Source organism: Podarcis filfolensis (genome assembly GCF_964270895.1).
Source record: "Podarcis filfolensis genome assembly, chromosome: 2".
NCBI classification, from domain to species: domain Eukaryota; kingdom Metazoa; phylum Chordata; class Lepidosauria; order Squamata; family Lacertidae; genus Podarcis; species Podarcis filfolensis.
Genome location: NC_139605.1, coordinates 55,043,433 through 55,063,289, shown reverse-complemented (window position 1 = coordinate 55,063,289; position 19,857 = coordinate 55,043,433). Strand labels below are relative to the sequence as shown.

The window sequence follows — 19,857 nt, the reverse complement described above, 5'->3', positions numbered from 1 at the left end:
GTTACAACTTCATTGCTGCTACACCTTTAATAGTTGTACTGGGAAGAAATGCTTAGACTCCGGGAGTCTTTCAAAAGGAGATGCCTGTGTGTTGCACTTATTGAGAGTGAGCTCATTCCTATTTAGTCCTCTGCTATGCTCAGACCCCAAGAGCAAGAAAAGGCCTGCAGGCAGACACAGGTTAGTCCTTGGAGAAGATGCTTCTTCACCTTCTTTGTCAGGCGAGGAGCGTGTCTCTGCTTTAAACAGAATTTGGGTTAATCACAGTCAGTGTATACACATTACTCATTCCATATATTACCCACATTTATTAAATTAATCTGCATCCTGCCCTTCCTCGCAAAGGAGCCCAGGGTGCCAGACAACAAATGGCAAGACAACAAGAACATTTGAAAAAACAATTCCAACATAGAAACAGACTGGGAAAGCTTCCAGCTTAAAACCCTTGCTGGAAGGTCTTCAGTAGGCAGCAAAACAACAACAGAGGCTGCCTCTGCCTAACATCCAAGGGGAGCGAATTCCAAAGAGCAGGTGCCACCACTTTAAGACCCAATTCCAGGGGTGCCAACTTGAATAAAGTATTTTTTGGGGGGTCAGGTAGGTCCCATCCTGCATAATCAATTAAATGATGTGGTACATGCACATCATTTGAATGGCAAAGTCCATTAACTTTGGGGAAGGGCTTGGCTCCCTCAAATATTTTATTGGGGGGAGGGCAGAGGGACCTTGGCCCCTAGGAGTTGGCTCCTATGCCCAATTCATACATTGTGAACCTCCAAATAAGAAGGCAGTCACAGGAAGTCTTCGCCTGCACAGCGCAATGATCAGCCGAGTATATAAGGGATGAGACTAGCCAGGGGTCAGCAAACTATTTCAGCAGGGGGCCGGTCCACTGTTCCTCAGACCTGGTATGGGGCTGGACTATATTTTGAAAGGAAAAAAAGAACCAATTCCTATGCCCCACAAATAACCCAGAGATGCATTCTACTCATGTAAAAACATGCTGATTCTACTCATGTAAAAACATGCTGCTTTCCGGACCATCAACGGGCCAGGTTTAGAAGGCGATTGGGCTAGATCCAGCCCCCAGGCCTTAGTTTGCCTACCCATGGACTAGACGATCTTGCATGTGTCCTGGTCCCAAGTTGCATAGGGCTATACACACCAAGGCCAGCACCTTGAACTTAGTCTGGAAACTAGCTGGCAGGCAGAGCAATTCTCTGAACAGCAGGGTAATGTGTTGGTGGTATCCTGCCCCAGTGAGCAGCCAAGCAGCTGCATTTTGCATCAGGGGCAGCTTCCAGACCATCCTCAAGGGCAGCTCCACATCCAGCAGATTGCAGTTATCCAGTCCAAAGGTTTCCATTGTATTACACATATACACAGTTCCCTTTACTCCTCATTGGTTGGATCCCTCGGTCGGAGCCAGACATGAACAGGCGGTAAGATGCTATCATCCTCTTCATCTTCACAGACTATTTCCAACACCAAGAGCCAGCACTCCTTGGATAGAGCCTCTTTGGTGGCACAGCGAACCAGTTCCGTCAGTCTGAGAAAGTGAAAGCGAAGGGTGAATAGGAGGGCAGATGCAAGAGGGCAGGTAACAGGCAATCTCCTGTCACTTACAGTACTGATGTTTGCCACACATCCTTCACCAGGTATGCTCAGGTCCTGAAACAACTGCAGAACCACACCCAAACTATCGTCTCAAATCCAGCAGCTGCAACCATAGGCAGGAATGGCCTAGCTAACATTTCCCAGGGACTGCTACTCACAAGACCTTTTGCAGGTGGGGTGGAGGCATATATATACCAAAGAAGAAAATGCCTTAAGGATGTAAGAAGAGATCCTGACCAGATCAGACTGAAGCCTGATCTGTTTCAGCATCCTGTTTCGCTCAGTAGTTGAGCTGAGACCTCTGGGGACCCCATAATAAGCAGGACATGAAGGCAAGAGCCTGGTGTGTAGCACCCAGAAACTGGCACACCCAGCTTGCCAGTGCTCAATGCTGCCTCCCTGCCACACTGGCCTTGTTCTTTTCCCTTCTCTGAATACAGCTGGAATGGTGGTTCAGAAGCAGGAGCTAAAATCAACGCAGCTTCTCGAAGGAGGGATGCTAGCACTTCTTTGCCATCTCCCCAGCCTCCTCCTGCACTGCACCCGCCCGTAGCAGAAAACCAAGCACACTTTTGCTCTCTGCTTAAGAAATGGCAGAGGCAGCCAAAGTGAAACTATCCATCCTGAGCGAGTCTGCAGCCCAGTTTGTTTTGGGGTGGGAATGGGGGGTTGGAGAAGGCGGGAGAGTGAGTGGGCAGAGAGCAGGACAGCCTGCCAAGGCGTCTGGAAAGATCATAGAGTAAGGGACTCATGCTGCCTCTGGATATATGTGGATGGCAGAGGCCCAGGAGAGCCTGCATTTGGGGGGTGGGAAGAGCTTGGTCTGCCCCAGGAAGCAGCGGAGGAGGCACTGACAGCAGGATGTTTACCCAGCGTGGAAGGGACAGGACGCAGAGGCTTTGCAGCTGCTGCAGATACAGTAACCCAGGCTGTTCTGGCAGGGGGCCTGTAGTGGGGGCAGCTATGGCCTAGCTATCCCACACTCCTGAGGGTCCCTCTGCCCTCTTCCAGGTCAGTGGCTTCCCAGCCCCTAGAAAACGGGCAAGCAGGGAGGAAAACAGGGCAAATGCCATTTCCAACCCCACGGCAGGCAGGAGGAAATGTGGAAGGGCTCACTGAGAGTCTGACTGCTTCCGGGGTGGTGTTAATGTTGCAAAAATGATATTCAGGTATTGCAAATGGGTCACTGATAAGAGTTGTGGTTTGTTTTTTAATAAACCCATGTACTGGATTTTCCTGAGAAAAGGGTACACCTGGATTTAGGGGCAGAGGGGAGGAATACAGGCTGGCATTTTGATGTTGAAGGTGTTGTGTGGACTCTGTAAAAAACAAACCCTGCATGCATCAGAAACAGCTATTGGAAGGTTCTCTCTGCCTAAGCCATGCCTTGAGAATACCCGGGGCACTGGCCCCACTCAGGCTTCATGAGAATCAGGAGCAGAAGGTGGAAACAGGAGGTTTCCCCCAGGCATGCGGTTGGCCACTGTGAGAACAGGATGTTGGATGAGGTGGGTCATGGGCTTAATCCAGCAGTCAGGCTCTTCTTATGTTCCTTTGTGACCCCCAAACTCTGTTCCTTAGGATTCTCCTACCTGCTGGATAGCTTCTGCTCTTTTGCCTTTTCTTCCCCGAAGCCAGCGTACAGAAGAGCTTTTCCATATAGTAGCATCTCCAGCACCAAGGAATGCTCCATCTGTGAAAGTGAGCAGGAGTCAGCACCACACAGAGACAATCAGAACTCTCAACTGAAAGAGCTCCAGGAGCACCAGGTTAAGTACAAGTTGCGAGAGGATGGCGTTCAACTAGTTATTCTCAAAATAGATCCACTGAAATTAACGAACATGGTTAAGTTAGGTCCATTAATTTCAAAAGGATGACATGGGAGCGCAGTCTTGGGAACCAGCAGAGGATGGGGTGGGACAATCAGGGCAACCAGAAAAAAGAGCAAAGTAGGAGCAGGGAGCAAACTGAATTGGATTATGGCAATGGGGTCTTTGGGACAGAACAGGGGCATCTCATTGATATTGGAGTGAATGAGGGTACCTGGTAAGGGATACCTTTGTGTTTGTTAATGCTGGAAGGTGCAACATGCCCATTCAAAGTGCTGTGCCCACTGGCCTCTCATGGACCTCAGGATGCCGCAGAGGAGAAGACCCACTGCTGCAACCCCGGCATGCATGGTAATGAGGAGGGTCAGTGGCATGGGCCATCCCAGCATATGCTGCCTGGGTTCCTGATGGAACCTGCCTATGAAACGTTTTACTTGGTCATCCTCTTCACCTGGAGGTGTTTGCAGAGGTCTCTCAAGGTGATTTCCTTTCCCTCGGCATCGACACCTGGCACCTCAATTCTGTCCCAGCAGCTCCATGCTTTCTGGCGATACTGAGATTAAAGCAAAATCAGTGAAGAGTGTTGCGGCAAGACTAATAATAAGATGAACATGCTTATTAGTGCATAAACTTTGGTGGACTGCAGTCCACTTCACCAGGTGCATGAGAATAGAGCAGATACCCAAAGAAGGTCAGTTCTAAAATTAAATGGATCACCCAACCCAGCAGGTACCATGTCCCAACACGCTTGCAGCATGAACCAGGTAACCTATGAAGGAGCCATTTCCTGCAGAGCCAAGTGGGTCAAGGTCTTAGATCTTTAGGGTTGCCATATTTCAAAAAGTAAAAACCTGGCCACAAAAGTTGTTGAGCTTCCAACTGCAGCATTCCGGGTATGTCCGGAAAATTCTGGACATATGGCGACTCTTTTAGATCACATATTTTAAAATGTCATGCAGCTAAAACCTTTGTGTGCTGGGCTTACATCCAAGCAGGTTTGCATAGGATTATAGCCTAAAGGCCCATATTGGTAACTACCAATGGCCACAGACTGTTAGTACAGAGTGATTTGAATGACTAGACTTGCTAGGATCCTTTTATTAAACGAAAGCCTTAATACCCTTAATGTTGAAGACACAACTGCTAGATCACAAGCACCATGTCTAATTCAGGCTCCACAGTTCATTTACGATTCAAATATTAAAAAACAGAGCTGTTTGTAGCAAAGGAAACCTTTGCAGCAAAGGATTGTAGCAGCTCATTCTGTTCGCCTTATCAGAAAGAAGGTTAAGAGGTGAACTGATTGTAGCGCACCTTCACAGAGGAGAAGTTTTTAAGTGCCAAAAGGGCGGCGCTTTAATCTAGCCAAGAGGAACATAAGAACCTCCAATAAAAATAAAAGATAAAACCAGACAAATTCTGATCTGACGCGGCATTTCAAACAGCAAAGGCAACTAACAATTGCAACGCCCAATGCCAAGGAAGTGGGTGGGTGGGTGGGGTCTCCAAAGCATGGAGAGCACTGGATCTGGATACTGGAAACCCAGATTCAAATCAGCCATAGAGTTCACTCTTCTTTCAACTTAACGCACCTCATATGGCTATTGTGAGGCTTAAACATCTTGGAGGAAGGACAGAGCAGAATTCTAAGAAGCAAAGCAGCACAACCCTCACAGGCTCCAAACAAAGACCAGCCCTCTCCTCAAAATATGTTTTAAGTGGAGTCCATCGCAACAGATGTGGCATATAATATGAAAGGGAAGGGATGTGGTTCAGTAGCACAACATCTGTTTTGCGCACAGAAGTTCCCATGTTCAAGATCTCAGAGAGCTGCTGCCTGTCAGTGTAGGCTGCCAGCGGCCAGCATGAGGCAGCTTCCCTATGAACCAAAGGAAGCCATTCCTCCTGCACTGTGTATAGGAAATCAGATCTGGATGAAATGGTTCTTTCCTGTCGTGACGGCTCTGAATGCGCTAACTGTCAACAGGCCTAACGGAGGAGACTCTTTAAGGCTGCCTTCTGTCCATTCATGATCTGTGGCTCTCTGTTGCACAAAGACACATTGAGATGGCGCCTTGCCTATGCACAATTGTCCTTTTCTTCAGAACAAGGCCCAGGATGTTGTGGAACCTCTTAGCCCCCTGCACTGTTGACCCTGCCTGCCTGTTTTGGCCCTGGGCAAGGAGAAGGAGAGAGAGAGGAGGAGGACAAGAAGCAGCCAGTCCTCTTCACAAGGAGCCCTTTGGGGCTAGTTAGCGGTTCATAGCAGGAAGTGCCCTGACCAGAAAGAACTTAGTGGGGTCAGACTGTCGCACAAAGGGATACTGTCCTGGACTAACTCACTGGCCAGCAGGGGAGGAGAAAGGCTGGCCTGGACTGTAGCATTCGCCTAGGTCTCCAAAGCAAACCTGTTTTTTTGTCAAAAACGACAGAAATATATATAGAGACACATGGACATGTATACCACCCTAAATCTGGGGACAGAAGCAGCTGCCAGAGGTACCATCAGACCCCTGCCCAACACTCTCACAAGCCTATAAAAGTGAAACAACACTTCCCTCTGTTCCTGCGCACGACACTGTGCCCCCAATTGCCCTATACATTTAAAGCAGTGTCATACCACTTTAAACAGCCATGGCTTCCCTCAAGGAATCCTGGGAACTGTGTTTTGTTACAGGTGCTGAGAGTCGTTAGGAGACCCGTGTTGTTACTCGCAGAGCTACATTTCCCCAAGTTCCCCAGAAAGAGGGATTGTTTGTTAATCCGCTCTGGGAATTGTAGCTGTATGAGGGGGACAGGGCTCTCTTAAGAACTCTCAGGACACTTAACAAACTTCAGCTCCCAGGATTCTTTGGGGAGGGGCATGATGGTTAAAAGTGGTATTATACTGCTTTAAATGAATAGTGCAAATGGGGCCCGTGCCCCAGAGCACCGCCTTCTGTTCCGCCTGCTTCTCAACAGGATGGAGACAGAGCTCCTCTGCCAGCCAGAGAAGTACAGGGCTACTGTTCTCTCATACTAGCTTCAGGGCACAGGCCTCCACACCACTAGGTCTCATCAACTCCAGTCGCAGCAATTATGGATTGTAGGAGGGAACTTTTTTTTCTCCCAGAGATACTCACCTGGGACTCTGTACTTGGGTAGGCTGTATAGCCATGTCCTCTTGCACTAGTCTCCACCCCAAAGCATACTACTAACCCCTATTCAGATTGCAGGTAGGTAGCCATGTTGGTCTGCCGTAGTCAAAACAAAATTAAAAAATCCTTCCAGTAGCACCTTAGAGACCAAATAAGTTTGTTATTGGTATATTCCTTCCAGTAGCAACTTAGAGACCAACTAAGTTTGTTATTGGTTGGTCTCTAAGGTGCTACTGGAAGGAATCCCTTTTCAGATGTTCTGTCCACATGTAGACTGTGGAATGAATGGGGGAAGGGATTGTACTTTCTGCCCCCCCCCCAACAGGCCCAGCAGGCTGAGATTCCTGCATTGCAAGGGGTTGGACTAGAAGACCCTTGGTGTCCCTTCCAACTCTACAATTCTATGATTTCATATCTGAAGGGGTTTCCTGTATGTGTACAGCTGCATGTACACACATTCTCGCATGGGAGCAGGAACCCTGATCAGATAGAGGAGCCAAACAGCTGTTTGCAAGAAGCCCTTTCAGTTCTTCTGCTGAATACAAGCAGATCAATAGGTCTGGGCGGGCTAGCAAGGCCAGCATGGTCGATCCCACACCCAGTCTATGCTTTCAGAGGGAAGGTCCGATCACAGCCACCCTTTGCTTGGGATCTGGGGTCTTGTCCTTTGCTCTGTTGAGATGCTGTTTCTAGCCAACTCAGCTGGAGGGCCAAACATTCTCTCCCAGCTTATTTCAAATTTACACTGAGGTTTTGTAGATTTCATGGAAAGGAGGGGTGGATGCAGAACAATGGAAAACAGGAGCACCATACAGTACTCACTCATGCTTCCTGCAAGCCCTGGGAAGTGCTGCTGGTATTCTGAAGAACGGAAAGCAAATTACAAAAAGGAACAGAACAGAAGCAGGAAGGAGGAACTCATGTTTTCAGCTGGCTGGTGCAGCAAGATGGACAAAAGCTCAGCTGTAGTGTGGTAGCAGCTATGCATTGGTGCCCTGCAAGTTGCCCTTCCTATTGTTTTAGACACCAGCTGAAAACTTTTTATTTCAGCAAGACTATCCAAACACATCATTCAGTTATGTTCTTTTAAAAATGTTTTGCTGGTTGCAATCTGTGTTTTATTGATAATTATCTTATTATGTACACCTGCTTGGAGAGATTATTCCAAATGAGTGGCCATTTTTTCTGAAAGAATTAATAAGAGCGTGCATGCAAAACCCAAACCCCTGTAAACAAGAGAGGATATGCTTTTGTTTGAAACATGCAAAGTCTCGCTCCTGACTATACCTCTTTTTTTGGGAAGAACATGCTTTGGAGGAGGAAGGCTAGAGTTGGAAATGAAAGTTGCCTCCCTGCAAAAAAATCTTGGCCATTTGGGACCATATGGTCCATCCCATTTGCTCTTCTATGTTGTTGCCAACCCAGAGGGCAGATTCCCATCCTTCCAAAAGAACCATATGGCTGGGCTTGGCCTTTCACACTGACAGGGGACTCATTAGCACCTCTTGCTCAGCTCTTCACCTTCCAGCACCTTAATGCTGCTTCCACAGCAAAGCAGAACCAAAGACATGCCGGAAAGGACCAGCCTGCAGAGACTGGGGCAACAGGAGTCGGGTTCTGTTCTAAGCAATGTGTCCCCCAGCTGGCTGGAAGTCCCGATGCAAAGGAAACCTCCCTTTGCCTGATTTTTTTCCTTTGCTCATGCCTGCCTTACAGTGCCCTGCAAACTTATTATTCTCACACCCACCCGCCCCAAAAAATAATTTAAAAAATCGGCTCAGGCACTAAGGAGCAAAGGTCCAATGAATCTTATTCGGGGGGGAGGGGTTTAGGCGTGAATCCTTTGGCGCCAGGGTAAGAGCTCGCTTCCCCCAGTCGCCAGCCCTTGCTAAGTAATGACTCCCATATGCTGCTTAATCAGTTCCACACGTTTCTGGACCCGGCACCGCTCTCGATTCCCTTTTGCAAATCAGCCCCGTTCCTCATCTGGAGCTGCTCCCTTCCTCCTGATGCTGCGCTCTATTCACTCCATCGGCTCCTCTCCTCTCCTGGTTCCCCACCCACCCAGCTCCGAGGGGAAGCAATTTCAGATTCGCTGCTTTCAGGAATGGATTCATGATTTCACTTCAAGGGGAGGCAAACTCACCCCTGAAAGTGGAAGCAAACCGTTCTTTGGTCCAAGTGGTCCTACGACTGCAAACCCAACCACCGCTGCTCTGGTTTCTTTTTCCTTCCCCCTTTTTCCGACGGCGGTTCTATCTATAGCACCGCCAGAATGCCCTCCATTCCCAGAGGGCTGACATGGGCAAACTGGGCACGGTGCCACTTCGCTGCAGCCAGGCCTTTTCCTCTTAAAGACTTTCGGGGAGAGAGAGAGAGCTCACACACTGCACAGCTGCTCCAAGATTCAAAAACTCTCTCACACACAAAAATCATTTCCCACCCCCGCGTCACAAGGGAAGCTTTGAAGTTCCTGCTTATATAGGGACCCTTCTGCGGAGCTGGGCTGTTAAGAAATCTGAGATGTCCTTTTAAAAAAATAATCACAGGACGTTTGGGGCCTGCGCGCGCGCTCAGCAAGCCCTCGGGCCGTGCAGCGTGATCTGAACTGGGAGCGATGGAGGGGGCGGGGGGGAGGAACAGAGGCGCCGAGAGCCAAAGCCGTGGAAATCAGTGGCGATAGAAGAGCCGGCCTCCCCCCACCCCGTCTTTCCTGCCCGCCCCTCCACCCCGCTCCGGTCCCACCAATCTGGTTCCAATCTGCGCTTCCTGTGTAGCAGGAAGCCCCAGCCTCGCACTCCATAAACTCAAGACAAAAAGGCTTCTATTCAAACAGACGCTCTTAATTTAGCTTCTTGCTCTCCCGCCCTCCTCACCGATTCCACCCCCCCCCATCCAAGCTCTGGTTTCTTTCTCCAGAAAAGGGAGGGTTTTTAGTTTTTTGTGGTTTTTTGCAAGGAAACCAAGGCTGGCCCTAGCCCCAACAAATTGGGAGGAATGTGAAGTCTTGGGGCTGCAAAAAAAAGGGGGGAAGCACCCCCAAAGTCTACGTCTGTGTACCTGTGTGTGTTATGCATACATGTGTGCAGGCTCATGCATGCACATGTACACACATACGCATCCACGTCTATACAATGAATGGCAGAATGCCTTGCGAAGAGGCAGCTAGCTAGAAGCCATCGTGTAGGACAGTTAATGGCACAGCTGGTAAGGCAACCCTATAGAATAAGTGAGGGCTGGCTTAGGGCATCACCCTATGTACCATAATTCCAACTCAGAGCTAAGTAGGTCTGGGGAGTGGATGGGAGGCTGCCCAGGAATCTTACAAATGCAACCCTGAGCTCACTGGAGGAAGGGCAGGATACACAAGTAATAAACAAACATCCACTTATGACTTGCTATGTACTTTCCTGGAAAAGGCTCACCACTGACAGTAGTAAAACAAGATACAGCGATCCAGTCAGCACAAAATAGCTCAGCAAAATTGTATGGTCTATAGATGAGATTGTGACCTCTGCTTCTCATTTGATCCTGCTACTGCTAAACCACGACTTAGCATACTGTCCAAACCCAGGCTCATGTTTCGTCGAGCTCCAGATAAAGCACGACCTATAACCAAGGTTTGTCCTTGGCTTAACAAGCCATGGTTTGTCTGGAGGAGATAAACCATGAATCCAGGTTTAGATTAAACCCTAAGCTGCTCACATCAGCATAGCAGCAACAGGACCAGAAGAGTAACAAAGAAGCTGCAATATCTAGGAGCCTACCCCATTTACACTAAGCCACGGTTTGGCTTAACATTACATGGAAACTGAAGCCAGTGAATTGCATCCAAAGATATGTAAGATGTTACAAACGTGAACAGATGAACATGAATTGCAATTCCTAATTGTCAGCATGTATGTCTGCTCTCTGTTTCCTTGGCTAGTCACCCTGTTGTCAGCAGATGCACCCCCCACCCCATTATGAAATTTTATAAACCACTTAATAAAAAAATCTTAGTGATGCATATTTAAACAGTAAAATAATTATCAATAATATGGAGTTAAGATCAGAATTAGAAAAAAGATTAGGCATAACTTAATTGTATGTCAAAATAGGCTCGCTGAAATAATTTTTTTAGCAAGAGTCTAAAAGTACAATGAAGGCGCCTGACTGAAGTTAAATGCTAAGGAGTTCCAAAACTTCACAGAAGCCGAACACGTATTAAATGGCACTTGTAAAAGTGCATGTTCTGTTGATAGAAGCTGCCAAGTAGGTACATATGGGGCAAGGATGTCTCAATTAAATTGGTCCGAAGCTGTTAAGAGCTTTATATACTACTAGTAAAACCATGACCTTGGCTCAGTAGCGAATTGGCGGCAACTGAAGATCTTTAGGAAGAGGTATAATACATTGGCACTCCTGTCAGCAATTGTGTTGCAGCATTGACAACTGCACTTTATGGGCCAAGTACGGGGAAGCCCCACAAAGAGTGCATTGAAGCAAGCCAATCTTGAAGTTACCAGTGCCTAGACTACTGTGGCCACGTTACCCAGGTCTAGGAGCATCTGCAGCTGCCACTCCAGACTGCACACTTACTCCTTCAGAGGAAACGCAATCCCATCCTGGGAAACTCACCAATTTCTTGGACATGTGAACCAGGGTCTTGCCAGGATTCAAGATCTGTTTGTTTTCCCTTGTCCAGCTCACCACTACATCTTTGACAGTAATGCCAAACCTACCATAATTACCGTATTTTTTGCTCTATAAGACTCACTTTTTCCCTCCTAAAAAGTAAGGGGGAAAGTGTGCGCGTCTTATGGAGCGAATACAGGCTGCGCAGCTATCCCAGAAGCCAGAACAGCAGGAGGGATTGCTGCTTTCACTGCGCAGCAATCCCTCTTGCTGTTCTGGCTTCTGAGATTCAGATTTTTTTTTCTTGTTTTCCTCCTCCAAAAACTAGATGCGTCTTGTGGTCTGGTGTGTCTTATAGAGCGAAAAATACGGTATTCACACACAACAACTTGTTTATCGGCTGAAGGTAATACGGCTGGGTAAATTCTATCGCCTTATGCTGCTCTCAAGATGTCCACCAAGTATCTACTGCATGCCTGCAAGGCACAAGGGGAACAAATGTTCACTGCCTTGCATGAGGGCCCATTCTGTATTCACTGGGCCTGCTGGCTATACCTCCAAGAAACACCTCTCAGTCAAAGCGGTTCAGAACACCCAGTGGATGCACAGATGCCTGTGCAGAAAGGTCAAGAACCAGCATCTGGGGCTGAGGCTAAAGGAAAGGGGTGTTGAGTTAGGCCAGGGCAAGAAGAGCCAGAGATCCAGCTTGGCACCAGCTGTGTGTGTCAGCTGCAGGTTAAAGACCATTTCCTGTGTCTGACAGCTCACAGGCAGCCTCGTCTGTGCCTCTCCTTCCACACTGCTGCTAGCCTGATACACACGCCAGGCACCGGCTTCTGAAACTAGATCTCCTTCGCCTTCTGCCTGCCAGAAGGGGCTCAGGAAAGGCAGGGTCAGCAGCTGAGTGGGAACAGCCGTCCTCCCCCACGCATCGGCTCCTGGCAAGCTGCTCAGTACCCAGCACCCAGACAGGAGAGATGGAGTAGGAAGTCTCCCCCTCAACACAGTCTGGGAGTTGCTGACATCCCTAGGGGGCAGCCATTCTAGCATCAGCTCCAGCTGACGAGGCTTGCGCAAGTTCTGACTGCGTGGTCCACTTCCAGGGATAAGGTATGGCTGGGCACTCTGAGAACGGACGGCAATCAGGCCTGAAAGCATCACAGCACCACCATCACCGTGGTGCTCAAGGGCTACAGTGGTTGTCGCACTGCTTATGTAATGTCTTAAGGGGAACTTGGTCAGGAGAGGTTCGCAGGCTGGACATGCAAATCTTTCCATACCTGTTTGTTTGGCTTTGGGCATCACAGCAGCAGCATAAGAACTAATGGCATGAGGTGCTGTACATCTGTCTTGAAACGTCCAAAGCTGCTCTTAGGTGCACTCTGCAGCACAGGACAAGAGCAAGCCATTGCTGTTTCATTTAGATTTTTAAGAGCTGGAGTGGGTGGGGAATTAAGCAGGTACCTGTCTGAATCAATGTCTGTGCCCACACAGGAATACTCCTAGGTACAGAGCCTCTAATCCAGCTATATGGGATACTGCACTAGCCTTGGGGAAGGCAGATTCTTGTTCCTGAATGACTTTCTCTCCACACTGAAGCACTCCATGTTCTCTCTTCTAGAGACTTGGGAACCTCCAAGTCTGTCCCTTGCCAGACATGGCCCTCTTCCCACGGCACGTCCTTCACCAACCCTGCCTCACACTCTCCTCAAGCAATCTTGCTTAGCTAGGATGTGTCCTTGAACTCCAATAATGCCTTTTACTTGCCTGGATGGAGGATAGAGAGGTGTGTGTAGACTGTACAAAGTGAAAATGTACATCTGTTGGTCCTCCTCCTTTTGCCTCTGGCTCCACCCACCTCTGGCATGTGGCCCCCAGGTGACAGTCCAGAACAGAACATGGCCCTTGAGTTGAAAAAGGTCCTCTGCCTCTGATCTACAACCTCAGCAGAGCTAGCTCTGAGTTTAAAGAACAGCAGCCCATCTAAATGCGCATGGTGTCTCTCTCCTTCCTGCCCTCCCTGCCAGTCTGCTAGGAAAAGCAGGCCCTACTGAGCTTCTTTCTGCCTTCAAAGCACGAGGAGCCCAGAGCCCAGGCCTCACCTTGTATATTGGTCGAGAGGAGAGAGGCTGGAAGCGATTGAGCAGGGGCTCCGAGAGCTGCAGGAAGCTGTTGCGATAGGAGCTCAGGCGCCTGTGTCGCCACACCAGCTTGTAAAGCTCCAAGCACGCCAGACCAGCTACAGCTGTTGTGGTTGTGGCAATGGCAGGCACGATCCTCCCCACGATCCTCATCGCCTGTGGAAATCAAACTGGGCCTTCAGCATGAAGACAGTGAATGGGAAAACGTACCAGAGGTTACTGGAGGGAGGGATGCTGCTAGGCCAGACACATGAATGTGTCCCGCCCCACTTTATTTCCTGAAGCTGGCAGGCAACTGGGGAAAATGACTCCCAAAGCCCCGCCTCCTTTCCTCACCTGGAGCTTATCAGCCGGAGGGATGCCATAGTTCTCAGCTCGCAGATTGGCTGCTGTCACGACAAAGTTCAAGTGAATGTCGTTCCCCTGAGGGCCCAAAAAGTTGCAGAATCAATCGAGGCCAGAGAAGGGTGGCAAGGACAGAGGGAAAAAGAGAAGGAATCTTAGTGGGATGAGGATGAGAACAAAGGGAGTGCAAGGTCTACAAAGGGTGGCAAGGAAACTTAACAGAGGTTACAGCCAGGGTTTGTGTGCATGGTGTGATTTTTTTTAAACCATAGAAGAGAAGGGGTGGGGAATCTGGTTTTCTGATGTTGCTAGACCACAGCTCTCACTGTGACCTGGAATTGGAGTCCAACAACGTCTGAAGAGCCAAAGGCCTAGAGTCTAGGAGGCAGAGCTTCAGTTCCCTGCAAAGCTCCTTACATTTTCCTATGAACAGCAGGAGCAGAATAAAATGTGCTAATCACAAGCAACTATACACAAATTTGCACCACATGCACAGGCACAGAATCTGACTAAGAAACCATCCAAGTAGCCATAGTCCAACATAAACTTCCCGCAGTGTATGAGGGAGACCACACTACAGGGCAGAAGCCATCCTTAGCAGACAGAAGGCCCTTGGCATCTGCTGCCAAAATCAGATTGCAGGTGAGACGCTGGAGAGGTTCTACCAGTTTCGGCAAGCAGCACTGGGTCAGCAAAACAAATAATCTGATGAGGCAGCTTTCTAGTCCTTACGTATGATGATTGGAGAAAGCCTTGTTTATAGAAATAATATGAAAGTGACAAAAACACACAGTTCCTGGCTGAAGGACTCCACTGCCTGGCTTGATAACCAACTGCCATTTTGTACTCAAGGAACAGACTCTTCTGATCCTTCTTGGCTCGTTTGTTCTGCACTCAGAAAAGAACACAGCCTGTAGGAGGGTGGGTCACGCGCTGCAAACCACAAACAGGGCTGGGTATAAGGCTGTGCACGCTTTAGCACTTTGAAATATGTCTAGGTTGTCCTTTTTCTCACTTTGGATTGATGCTGGTTGTGGAGGAAACACATCAAAACACAGCATTTCATAATTACAAGATAGATGCAGGACAGATGCTTATGTTGTGTGTACACCGCTGTGTGCACTCTTTTGGGAAAGAGTGGTGGGAGTGTGCTGGATGTGGAGTGAACAGAAGTGCGTACACAGCCTAAGAGAGTAGTAGGCTAGGTACTACACAGATTGCGGGAGGGATACTGACCCCAGGGCTCATCCCAACCCATTCCTGGCACTCTGGCACCTCCAAAAGCTGGACACAAGAACTGCAGCTTACAGCAACTGTCAAATTCAGGGACATCTTTGGCTGTGCCAATACCCACCCTCCACCTCCGTTTACATCCAGTGTGCTCTCACCACTGGTTTGGGAAGTGCTGTACATACAACGTTCGCCACAATCTGTATCTATCCTGTCGTTTCTTATGAAATACTGCATTTTGATGCCTTTTTGTCCAGACCAGTTTCTATCCAGAGAAAAAAGTACAACCTAGCTGCTTTTTAAACTGGTAAAGTGTACACAACCTTAGGAGTTTTAAATCTCCACTCAAACCCTTCCCAGTGGAATCAGTGGGACTTGGGTACTTAGTTCTACTGGACCAGTAAAGACAGAAATGAAATTCATACATTCAAGAAACCTGTGGCAAGCAGTGCATATGTAAATCCTGAATATCAGTCTACACAAAATACAACTTTAAACTTCAGGCACAAACCTCCCCCACCCCTCAAAAACCCTTAAAAGGTCAAAGCAACAAAACATTCCATACAAACCAGATTTTTTTTATTAGGGCTGTTTGACAGCAGCTTTCAACTTAACCTCCAATATATGGAAAATATTCTACCTTAGCTGAAATCTGGGCCCCAATCCTGGCAGCTGATGATATATTGGGATATAATCCCCACAAACTCCCCACATTACATCTGCAGTTGTGCAGACAAATGCTCACTGTATGAAGAAACTTCTGTAACAGCAGCTGTGGAGTAGAAGTGGGCCCGTTCCCAACTCTACCGAACACATTAACAAGAAAACCCCCACAATTCAGCTACTAGTGTCATTTTAGCTGAATAAAACAGTCTCTCAGCTACAATACAGAACTAAAAGATAGGGGATGGCAGAACACATGCTTTGCCTACAGAAAGCAGCTCCTCATTCAGTGTCCAATAGGGGCTACAGAACAAGTGGTCTGGATTGTAACAAATTAGCCTGGTTCAGACGTAATGACAAACCATGATTTCCTGTGTCATTATTACTTAGGGTTGCCATATTTCAAAAAGTGGAAATCCGCACACAAAGGTTGTTGAGCTCTTTTTGGCAAAACTGCAATAACATTTGTTATATAGGGCATTCACATTTTTAGCATACAGTAGTTTATTCCTTCAGAATACTTCTTAAAAGTATCTGTCTATCAGGATTTCAAAAATTAATTAAAAAAAATTAAACAAAATCTGAACTTCCAACAACGGTTTCCATTCATCTGGTTTTCCCCAGACTTTTCAGCAATTTCCACCCAGACACTGCTCCCTACTGTGGTATTCTGGCTGTGTCATGGAAATTCCGGATGTGTGGCAACCCTACTGTCTATTCATCATTGCTTCTTGTAGTAATCCATATACGTATCCTGCAAGGTAGGCCAGTATTCTGACTCTTATTTTACAGTTAGAAGGCTGACCCAGAGACTGTGGCTTGTTGAGTATCAGCGAGTTCATGCCAGAGATGAGATTCAGAATGAGGCATCCTGATTTGTAGCTCAGCCTCTAAGCCTCTATACTCAAACTTTTAGCACATGATGAAATCAGGTAGTAATTTTTTATTTGGGCATCTGAACCCTGAACGTAAAATATCTTGCCTGTGCCTGCCCTTTACAGATACTGGGGCACTGTGAAAATTTGTCTGTGAGTCATCTCAAGAAAGCACTGTTGATCTTAACCGAAATTAACCTCTTGAGGATTAAGAGGCATAAGAAGAGCTGCAGGAGGGGAAGTCATGGCTGGAACAGCAGAGTCACACACCACACCCTCTCTCCTTCAAGAAGGGTCATGCTCTTCCGCCTTTGGAAACCTGGAGCTCAGAGGGAAACGCAAAGAGAGATGGAAACACGCAGGAACGTTTTTTACCTTCTCAAAGTGAATGGGCTCCATAGCATTAGACATGAGGGAATTTTGCTCTTCCAGCTCTTGCCTCAGTGCTGCCAGTTCCTTCCTCAGCTCCCCCACCTCCATCTCATCTGAAAGACACAGTTAGGGGTAGTAGGTGGGGACACAGCCCAGCAGTGACCTGAGATGTGAGCAATGCAGGGAGAAGCATGTTATCCACTTCTGGCTTGGGTCTACTGTGTGGGAAGCCCAAGTCTCATCTCACCCTTAGAGATCCCATTGCATTTCCTGGCACTCCATTCACAGATGTGACATGGTTGGCAGACTGCTCTAAGGAAGGATGGGAAACCTGCAGCCCTCCAGATGTTGCTGTACTACAGTTCCCATCATCCTTGACCACACTGGCCAGGCTGGCTGGGGCTGAGGGGAGTTGGAGTCCAACAACATCTGGAAGGCCACAGGTTCCTTGCTAGGGCCCGGCTGGAACGGTTGGGATACCTGCCCTTCAGCAAACTTCTTACCAACAGAGTCTTGTGGATTCTGCATTTCTTGGTCAGTGAGGGGGATATGCACTCCCTGAAGTGGCTGGAAAGGTGGCAGATGCGAGCCAAAGAGGACTTGGGAAGTGACAGAATCATCCTCACTCACACACAGCTTGTGGGTATTGGCAAAGAGGTGACTGGCAGCCAAAATGAAGGTCTTGTGGGTGGTCTAGAAAAGCAAAGAAGGTGCATCAGAGACAGCAGCACCCTTCCCCACTATGGACTGTTTCCTTCTCCTGACAACCAGTAACTGGCTCTACTGGCTGCTCTTCTAGAAATGTAGACCCCTTCCAACCTCAGCTAAGCATCCTCTTCCCTCCTACACAGTCAAAACAGCATCCCAACTCATGGAAGCCTACTGCCAGATTCAGACCCAGGGGTTATATCCAACCCTGCTCTTCCACTCTACTCAAACAGACTTCCGCTTGCACAACAGAACTTCTCCTTCCTCTTCTCCCTGCTACAGCCACCACCCAAATCTGTTCCAAAGGGTTGATGGAGCCTCCAGAGCAGATTTTGGGAGCATGCAGGCAGAAGAAAGAAAGCAGAAATCTCATAGTAGAAGTGTATCCATGCAACATTGGATACAAGCCCAAATTGGTGGGAACAATGATTTCAGGAATCTTACATGCCAAATGTGCTGGATCCTGGGTCATTTGCAACCCACAATTCTACAGAGGTATAAGATGGGCTCGGTTCCTGGTCAGTTCACCGTTTTAAACTAGGCAGATCAATCAAATGAGAAAAACAGAGCCAACCTCCTGCTCATCAATTAGGGTGTCATGGAACATGCTGGTGCTATTTTACACAATAAATAAGGTGAAAAACAGATAAGGGGTTTCCACCTGCTCTAGACAGCAAGAATAAAAAAGGCACTAATTTCCATTTATTGCTTTTTCTTTTCTTTTTTCAGAAAAGTTACATTCATCCCTTTCTTTGACCATGAGACTAGGAAGTGGTGAACCTAGCTGTGTAAATGTCCTGATCTCTCCTAGATGTTCCGCGCTGAGGGTGCAACCTCCATTGCATCCTGAGTTTCCCCCACTTCTCAAGCTGAGCTCCCCACTCACATGACTGCTGTCAAATTTCAGCGGTTGTGGGCATCGCTTGGGCCCTGACCAGAAAGGAAGTCCAGAGCTGGTCTCCTGGGGACAAAGACAGATGAGATCAGTCAGGAAGCAGCATCAGAGGGAGCAGGAGGAGAAGTTCAAGGAAAGAAACTCTACAGGCCAAGCAAGGGCTGGAAGAGGGCCAAAGGTTTCTGCAGCCTAAAATGATGGGAACTGGAGAGAGAGAGAGAGAGAGAGAGAGAGAGAGAGAGAGAGAGAGAGACTGTGCACAGCCAAGGAAGAGAGAACAAGTCAAGGGCCAAGGAAAAAATATGTAAACGTGCATGTTGTTGATTTTCCAGAGTTCAGACAGCAGTACTAGGTTCCTTGTGAAAGCGAACATTGGCTCACTCGTATGCCAAAACCATGTAATTTCACTCCACCAAGACACCTGGGACAAAACATAACCACCAACCACAAAATTATTTCAGCCAATCATTTGTGACTAGTGCTGTCCAGTCACTGGGACTGCAAGGAGGTCAAATACCAGCCTCTGTTGTGTGCCAGGTCCAAAGGAAGGAGCCTGATTCATAATGGAGGGAGGGGAGCAACTGACTCAGTGCCCAGAGAATGTACTCTAGAACCCATGGCACCATCATTAAGAAGGGCCCTGCTGACCTTATATAAGAACTGTCCTAGGTTTAACAACTTGTTGCTTGAGGTGTTACACAGACTGCTTAGTCCAGCCTGACCGTCAGGCTTTCCTGGACCAGATTGCCTGCCTTTGGCCTCTCGGTTGCTGTTTCAGGAACTGACTGTGCAGTTTGCCTCCAACCCACAGCCAGCCCTACCATTAGGCAGAGTGAGTAACTGTGTCTGGGCCCCAGACGTTCCTCCTGAGCCGTGACTGGAGATCAAAGCTATGAGTACCACAGGCCTGTCACATACCAGGAAACAATCCTGCTCTCCTCAGGTGCAGTGGCGACACTACCCCATTGGCTGTGTTGAACTAAGATTCAAGTGCAGTCTAGTGATCTTCCGGTCATGGAGTGTTTATGTGATCCTCAAGCAGCAAAATGTCTTGGGCCAGCCCTGCTGTGACCATCCTGTGCCTTGCTGTGGAGCCAAAAGCTATAAGCAGCTGGTTCTTTGTGCAATTAAAGCCATTGGAGATGCTGTATGTGAACCAGGTCATATAAATGGTGGTGTGGGTCCACCTAGAAAGAGCCCAGAGTGAGAACTACAGGTGTTGAGGCTAAGGGTGAGTAGGAATCTCCCACAGGAGGCTTAATGTTACAAGTGGCTGGAAGGCAACACCAACCAACTGAAAGATGGGCTTTGCAAAGACTACCACTTGGTCTTAATATATCTCACATTAAGCAGCTGCCAACAGAAGTCTGCTGCATTTGGTTCCAGACACCTGGATTGCAACTCTCAGAGCCAGTGCTGAGTGATTGT

At 48.1% G+C, this 19,857-nt stretch overlaps 1 protein-coding gene across 5 annotated transcripts in view; it reads right to left on the bottom strand.

Moving 5' to 3' along the window:
- Positions 1-288: 288 nt before the first annotated feature.
- Positions 289-19,857, bottom strand: part of UBA7 (ubiquitin like modifier activating enzyme 7) — a 51,657-nt gene continuing 32,088 nt past the window's right edge. For 3 of the 5 annotated variants that reach the window (XM_083603611.1, XM_083603610.1, XM_083603614.1), the window contains 8 exons: positions 18,421-18,495; positions 17,330-17,519; positions 16,830-16,939; positions 13,678-13,764; positions 13,303-13,497; positions 3,898-3,999; positions 3,210-3,310; positions 289-1,549 (listed from right to left, as the gene is read on the bottom strand). In XM_083603611.1, the coding sequence (XP_083459737.1) occupies positions 1,393-1,549; positions 3,210-3,310; positions 3,898-3,999; positions 13,303-13,497; positions 13,678-13,764; positions 16,830-16,939; positions 17,330-17,519; positions 18,421-18,495 (1,017 nt within the window). In that variant the 3' untranslated portion in view covers positions 289-1,392. Of the gene's footprint in view, positions 1,550-3,209; positions 3,311-3,897; positions 4,000-11,593; positions 12,583-13,302; positions 13,498-13,677; positions 13,765-16,829; positions 16,940-17,329; positions 17,520-18,420; positions 18,496-19,857 lie in introns of those variants that run through there. The other 2 variants (XM_083603612.1, XM_083603613.1) reach the window with 2 other exon arrangements.